This window comes from Portunus trituberculatus, chromosome 44 (genome assembly GCF_017591435.1).
Source record: "Portunus trituberculatus isolate SZX2019 chromosome 44, ASM1759143v1, whole genome shotgun sequence".
Classification (NCBI taxonomy): Eukaryota; Metazoa; Arthropoda; class Malacostraca; order Decapoda; family Portunidae; genus Portunus; species Portunus trituberculatus.
The window spans coordinates 26,856,088-26,863,587 of record NC_059298.1 but is presented as its reverse complement, the minus strand read 5'-3'; the positions used below and the strand labels follow the sequence as shown (position 1 = coordinate 26,863,587).

At 40.4% G+C, this 7,500-nt stretch overlaps 1 protein-coding gene across 1 annotated transcript in view; it reads left to right on the top strand.

Moving 5' to 3' along the window:
* Positions 1–2,654: 2,654 nt before the first annotated feature.
* Positions 2,655–7,500, top strand: part of LOC123518764 (glutamate receptor ionotropic, delta-2-like) — a 9,814-nt gene continuing 4,968 nt past the window's right edge. Inside the window, exons 1-5 of the mRNA XM_045279766.1 lie at positions 2,655–3,081; positions 3,325–3,480; positions 6,607–6,740; positions 6,810–7,002; positions 7,401–7,500. The exon at positions 7,401–7,500 is cut by the window's right edge and continues 43 nt beyond it. Of these exons, the coding sequence (XP_045135701.1) occupies positions 3,019–3,081; positions 3,325–3,480; positions 6,607–6,740; positions 6,810–7,002; positions 7,401–7,500 (646 nt within the window). The 5' untranslated portion in view covers positions 2,655–3,018. The remainder of the gene's footprint in view (positions 3,082–3,324; positions 3,481–6,606; positions 6,741–6,809; positions 7,003–7,400) is intronic.

The following is a 7,500-nucleotide window of genomic DNA, read 5'->3' as shown; positions in this document are numbered from 1 at the left end:
CCTAGGCGTGCTATGGATGGAGGACTCGGAGATAAAAGATGGAGAGAAGTATTACAACCACCACAAAATGCGGGATATTGTCCTCGCTGCCTCCAACTCTCGTCAGGTAGAAACAGCTACGATGTGATTTTTTTTTTCTTTAAGTGCAGTGTGTGTGTGTGTGTGTGTGTGCTGCTGAAATACTCTCAATTTTAACCATCTTCCTCTTCACCAGTGTTTTTTTTTTTTTCTCCTTTTTTTCTTTATGCTATAGCCTATAGCACCCGTAGGTACGTATACTTTAAGAATATGGAAAACGCTGTCCAGCTTCCACCCATTAGCGGTACAGGCAATTTTATTTATAGTAGTACCCATATCAGGACCCATATCACCACCCAAGCGCATCTGTGGTATAAGGAAATTACATCTCTACCAAGAACATGGGTATGAAGGTGACATGTAACTTATGATAATGCTTTTTTTATTTATTTTATTTTTTTTTTTTACTACCCTGCGTGCCTGGTGTTGTTTTCCTTCTTATTATTGTTATCATTTCATTTATTTTTTTGCGAAATTAGCCTATGGAAAACTGATGCGGAATACATAGATCATTGCAGTAAAACCACTTTTTTTTTTTATTTAATGCACATGCGTGATATGAATAATATCTCATTAAGGGATTTATTTTTTTTACCTTTCATATTTTCTTTAAAAGCGTCTTCGATATGCAACCCATGGCATTCACAGAGCAAAGACTGCAGACAGATAGTTTGCTCTGTTGCCTAAGTTGCCTGAAATGATCGGATGTCAAGCTTGTACTTTTTTTTCGCAGTAACATAGCGACAGTAACTCGAAGGCACATTAATCACCGAGTCTAAGCTACCAAATCAGCAGCTTTTAACTAATAAGTCGTCACCAGCAGCTGGAATTCATTCTCCTCTTTTTTTTTTTTTTTTTTTTTTTTACGTTATGGCCTGTAGTGCTTGTAAGTTCACTTGAAGAGTGTGGGAAACTCTGTTCAGGTTTCACCAATTAGCGGCGCAGTGATTCCTATATTAGGGCCCTACGGAAGACTAGAAGTGCCATATATTCATACATTATATTTCCTCCGTTTTCCAGTGATAACGAGTTAATTTAATTTGTTTTCCCGTGATAACGAGTTAATTATCTCGTTATCTCAATATATCAAATGTTGTTTTCCCGAGATAACAGAATAATTTTCTCGAGATCTCAAGAAAGCAAAACTTTATTTTATCGAGATAGCGACATAATTAATTCGAGATCTCGATCAAACAAAACTATATAAATCATTGCAGGAAACGTCATTCAGTGCAGCAATGTCGTCGGAGCAGGAGGATATTGATCACTGCATCATAATATTATATCTCTTCAATCAGGGCCTCAGGCAGGCTAAAATAGCATTATGCCTTGCTGTTACAGTCTACAGATAATATTCATATCAGTGTGCGCCATTTAAAGAGACAGCTAGCGAAGCTTCATCTTTAACGGCGGCGCAGTCAAAGTGATCCTGATGTAGCTATTAACTATATAGCTGACCAGCTACGAGGCCCTGGGCGTCTCCATGGATATCGGATGATGACCGAGAGATGCAGACATTTCATTTATTCATTTAAAAACTCATTTAGCACACAAACACAAAACAGAGAAATAGGGTTACCTACATTGACGTTAGTGTCAGGGAGGGAATCGTGTATGATGGAAACGCCCTCACATTATGTTTGTTTTCCTGATATTTCGAATGAATAACCTCTTTATCTCGAGAAAACAATTTTTTTTTTCGAGATCTCGAGAAAATTATTCCGTTATCTCGGGAATACAACAATTGTTATATTGAGATAACGAGCTAATTAATTTGTTTTCACGGGAAAACGAAAGAAATTAACTCATCACAGGAAAACGGAGGAAATATAATGTATGAATGTATGGCATTTCTCGTCCTCCGTAGGGCCCATATCACCACCCAAGCGCATCTTTGGTGTAAGGCAATTACACCTCCATCTATAACTTGGGTATTATGGTGACACTTAGGTAACTTTAAACCACTCGACAAATGACAAAGTTTCAGGGTGGCACGTGGTTGAACCTATGCATGGACGTCTGCCCGATCCAACACCACCACCACCTTATTCACTACTTCACTGTCTCCCTCTCTTTCAATTTACTTATCATAGCGAGTATATACTTGGACAAATCCTTTTCGCTGTAATTTAGTGTGTTATTACAGATAAGAAGTAGGTTAAATCATACGAATATTTAATGATATACGTACAATACTCTCTCTCTCTCTCTCTCTCTCTCTCTCTCTCTCTCTCTCTCTCTCTCTCTCTCTCTCTCTCTCTCTCTCTCTCTCTCTCTCTCTCTCTCTCATTTGACCTCTTCTATTATATTTGTTATATCTACTTATTCATTTAATTTCATTTATTCCTTTTTTTTTCTTCTTCTTTAAAATGATGGCGTGCCAGAGTCAAGCACTATCATGGAATAAGCCTAATCGAAATAAGTGGATTGCTGGCTAATCAAGTGCAAACATTTTGACAGAATTCTGAAGGTGTTTCTCTCTCTCTCTCTCTCTCTCTCTCTCTCTCTCTCTCTCTCTCACCAGAGAGAGAATCATCTCTAGGAGAATAATTAAGGTCCTATTGCATGTAGAGTGTCATCGTGCTTGAGATTTGCCGACCTCTGCTCCACTGCATAATTACTATCAACTATTTTTTTCTTTCTTTTCATCTTCCTTACTTCATATTTTTGAATTTTTTTTTTTTTTTTTTTTTTGCTTTTCCCTCTCTTCTTCCTCCTCTTCTTCCTCCTCCTGTAATAACAAAGACGTGGAGGGTAAGGACGTCGGAAGATCTCCTGAGGGTGGAGTGGGGCCTGAGCAGGGTGGGAGGCTGCCGTACCTATTTCCTACTCCTCCACCATCCTGGCCACGCTGCCATCCTCCTCGCTTATTTCTTACGATTTCAACCATCCTGGGACTACAGCGGCAAGTACCTCATTGTGGGACTCACGGTGACGCAGATGGAGGCTCTGGCGAAAACTGAAGTGGGCAGGAAGACAGAACATCTGGTGGGTCTTGTGCAGGTAAGCACACACACAGAGAGAGAGAGAGAGAGAGAGAGAGAGAGAGATAAAGTTACATTATATATATATATATATATATATATATATATATATATATATATATATATATATATATATATATATATATATATATATATATATATATATATATATATATGAAATGGCATCTATACGTTAAATATTTGGTTTATTTATTTATTTATTCATTTATTTTATTTATTTATATTTTCTTTTGGTGTGTAGATGTCTGAAGGATGGAAGATGTACGAAAACCAGCTGTTCAGAGAGCCAGCTGTGAGGAGAGTGGACAGCTGGAGTGTCAAGGAAGGAAGGCAGGGTTCGAGGAGGGCAATACTCTTCCCTTCCAAGCTGACCAACCTCCAAGGAACTGAGTTGAAGGTTAGAGGGGCTGATCGGTCCTGCAGACTGTGTGACTGAGTCAGCGTGCTAGATTCTCAAATTTTGGATTACCCTTTTGTCTACAGTGTTTGGAAAGTGTTTCTTTTTTTTTTTTTTTTCAATGACCCATTTTTAATAGTCTTTCAGTTGCCCCAGGCCAAGCGTTGGCAAACTTTTTAGTACTAAAGCCACATTAACAAAAAATAGTAGTCTTATAAGACTGCATACTATATCAACCCAAAATTATTAGTATTCAGAATGCAAAATGAAAGATTTTTTTTAAGAAAAACTACTTTCCCAGGCATATGCACACCTGCGGAAAAAACATGAAATGCTCACAAAATTATTTAGCGTTGTTTATTAACTTTCTCTTTCAAATTTACCAACATTAGTTCCTTTTGGCAGGCCGAATACGGGTGCAATACACTTTACACCTGGCCGAAGATAGTATGTGAATGGGTATTGCACGTGTCATATGAACTTCGCATGACAGCTGTATACTGTACGTTTTACGTGTTAACTTTTGTTTATTTATCAAATTATCCTTTTTTTTTTTCTCATAGTGACTTTAACGTGTAGGGCCTTTTTTGTAGTTTCTCTTATGTTGTTATTTTATTTATTGTTATTATTGTTTTTCATATTTATTTTTTTTTTATTCAATATTTGTTGATTCATTTATTTACCTTTTAATCAAATTTTACTGTATTTGATTCTTTTCATCTTTATTTGATTTTTCCCCTTAGAAATCATCTTCGTCTGTTCACTGCTACAGATACGTGTCAGTTTGTATTGATATGTACAGACCTCATGGATACATTTTCCCATATTGCTTATTACTTGTATTGTGACTCATCATAGGCTACATCTGACACCTCACACCTTACACGCCAAAGCCACGGAACATCACACGTCACGGCCACGGAACATCATACGTAACGCCTGCGAAGTATTTTTAATTGGTGCAGTACGACCAATGAATACAGAAGACTTAATATAGAATCCTTGTGTACAACTATCCTAAAGCAGCAGTGAATATACAAGTTGAGCTTTAAATGATAACGTTTTTATGCCACCGTAAATCATGTTAGTTAATTATTTAGCAGCGGTGGGCGCGTTACTGGATATCGGGTAGTCCGGTACCGCTCCGGACCTCGAAACGCAGATAGTCCGTACCAGTACCTCGGCGCCTAATTTTTTTTCCCTTCGGCCCGGTAGCATATTTACCAAGTCTGGAAGGGTTCGTCCCGGGACGAAATTAGAGCCAATCATAGCGCGAGCTGACTATGACGTCACCATGACGTCACCAGAGAGCGAGGAAGTGGCGGAAAAATCATAGTTATCATACTTATCTGGCACAGGCGACACTGATCATGATGATGAAGGCGATGCTCTCAGGAAGAGGCTGCGTATGTGTGTGTGTGTGTGTGTGTGTGTGTGTGTGTGTGTGTGTGTTGGAGTGCCAGAGAGAGAGAGAGAGAGAGAGAGAGTTGTCTCCATAGAAGTGTATAATTCTAAGGCTAATTCAATCAAAGAAACAAAGACTTTCGATATTCAACATGCATATGGTAACATTATTGATAGCTAGTGTAGTGTAGCACAACACTGGAATACAGTGCATAAACAATATTCCCTTGTGAAGCTTGAAAAATCTGCCGGTATCATTTTGCCTTTCTGCCTTCGGGGTCTAATTTTATTCAGTGCTGATGTCTAAGTTGTGTATATGCACTAAAACATTGATATTCACTACCAGAACACTCAGTCATCCAGCAAACAGAGGAAATGTGCAAGGTTTACTGCCTATCAATTTGATGCCAACGTCGACGAGCCGAAAGATGCCTCCACGAATTAATCTTACAAGCAGCCACTATATAGTTAAATTAGATGAAAATGGGTTTGAAGATTTTAACTCCAATATGTAACTAGCACATTATGCACAAGTGTTGTTTAGTTGTAGAACTTGTATGCCCCTTTCGTGTTTAGAACTGGTCTACCTACCTGATTGTATTTATAATGCTTGTAAGAGCAGGAAAGGAGACAATATTTTACCATTAAATGTCCATTAGTGATATTCATTATCTTAGAAAAACACTCACCAGCAAGGATAGGATTACATGTTGCCTTTCCTGCTTGTTTTTACCTTTGTACTCCACAATAATCAGAGCTGTTTTTTTTTTTTTTTTTTACCCTACAGTATAGCTCTCTCTCTCTCTCTCTCTCTCTCTCTCTCTCTCTCTCTCTCTCTCTCTCTCTCTCTCTCTCTCTCTCTCTCTCTCTCTCTCTCTCTCTCTCTCTCTCTCTCTCTCTCTCTCTCTCTCTCTCTCTCTCTCTCTCTCTCTCTCTCTCTCTCTCTCTCTCTCTCTCTCTCTCTCTCTCTCTCTCTCTCTCTCTCTCTCTCTCTCTCTCTCTCTCTCTCTCTCTCTCTCTCTCTCTCTCTCTCTCTCTCTCTCTCTCTCTCTCTCTCTCTTAAACAGGCATAATATCATAAAAATCAAGAATAAAAAAAATACACCACCACCACCACAACTTATAGCCACACCCGTAGATCCAAATGGTGAAGGAGAAGAATAGTTGGGGAGCCGGGGTGAGGGGATAGTGGACAACCACCCACCACAGCAGCAGCGGCGGCCCTCACAGTTATCATATTGAAGGAAAATTTAGCCAATCTTTTAGAGTTAAAGACAATCCAGAGAGAGAGAGAGAGAGAACATGCTTAGACCTGAATGAGTACGTCACTCAAATGGCGGGAAAATATGCCTGGTCGCACAGACCGCCAAAAACGGTCGGAAGTAATGCTACGGAGTGCAAACTGTCGTCTTTATTTATTTTTTTCCTAGAAAATCTCAGGTGCGGAAGTACGGATTCAAAATTTCGCTTTTCTGCACCTGTCTCAGGTGCGGAGGTACGAACTTAAAATTTCGTCTTTCCCCACATGTCTCATGCAGGTGCTGAGGTACGGACTTAAAATGTCGCCTTTCCGTACCTGTTACTTTCACAGTTTTGAAATTTTTTCCGCACTTCGGACCTCCGCACCTCGTTTGGTGGTCCGCAGGTACGGAGGAGCGAAGGTGCTAAGGTACGGAGGTGCCCAGCTCTATTATTTAATTACAGTTCCCTATTTTCTTTCAGGTAGTGTGGTTCCAGTTCTCGCCTCACTTCATGGTAGGTCCCAGTGGCCGATACGGGCGAGATTATAAGGTGGTGATGGCGCTTTCGGAGGCTCTTAATTTTACCCCCGCCTTCAGGAAACCAAGTGATGGTGTGTGTGTGTGTGTGTGTGTGTGTGTGTGTGTGTGTGTGTGTGTGTGTGTGTGTGTGTGTAAAACCGTGAGATACTATACTCTCTCTCTCTCTCTCTCTCTGGCAGGTCAGCTTTGGGGTCAGGCCTCCAAAAATGGGTCATGGTCAGGTCTGGTGGGCACTTTAGCGAGAGGAGAAGCTAACTTCGGTCTGGCGAACGTCTTTCTGGCAAACCCGGACGGCAGGAGGGAAGTTCATGATTTCTCGAGTTTCTATGACTCTGACGTGAGTTGTCATCGATGTTTATTACGGTTTACTAGACATAATTTTTTACTCTGTTTTATATCTTGAGTTGAAGCTTGAGTGTGTGTGTGTGTGTGTGTGTGTGTGCATTCAATTACTCTCTCTCTCTCTCTCTCTCTCTCTCTCTCTCTCTCTCTCTCTCTCTCTCTCTCTCTCTCTCTCTCACGTGCTTATTTCTCTATCGACGTGTGCATCCGTCTTCATCTCTCTTTTCTTGGTGCACCTGTGTTCCAAAGCTGCAACCACATTTTACCCAGTTATTATTGCAATGGAGAGGCTTTTCTTCATCTCTTACTGATCGGAGAAGAGGCAATCATGCTACGCTGAAGAGGTGGCTTTTGTGAGGTAGATATTGATAAATGACATTTTTTCTTCTGTAGGTGGCGTGTTTCCTCGGCCGCTCTGCAGGTCCCGTTCCCCGCTGGCAAAGTTTGGCACGCCCCTTCAGCTTGCTCACATGGGTAGCTGTCCTAGCCACTC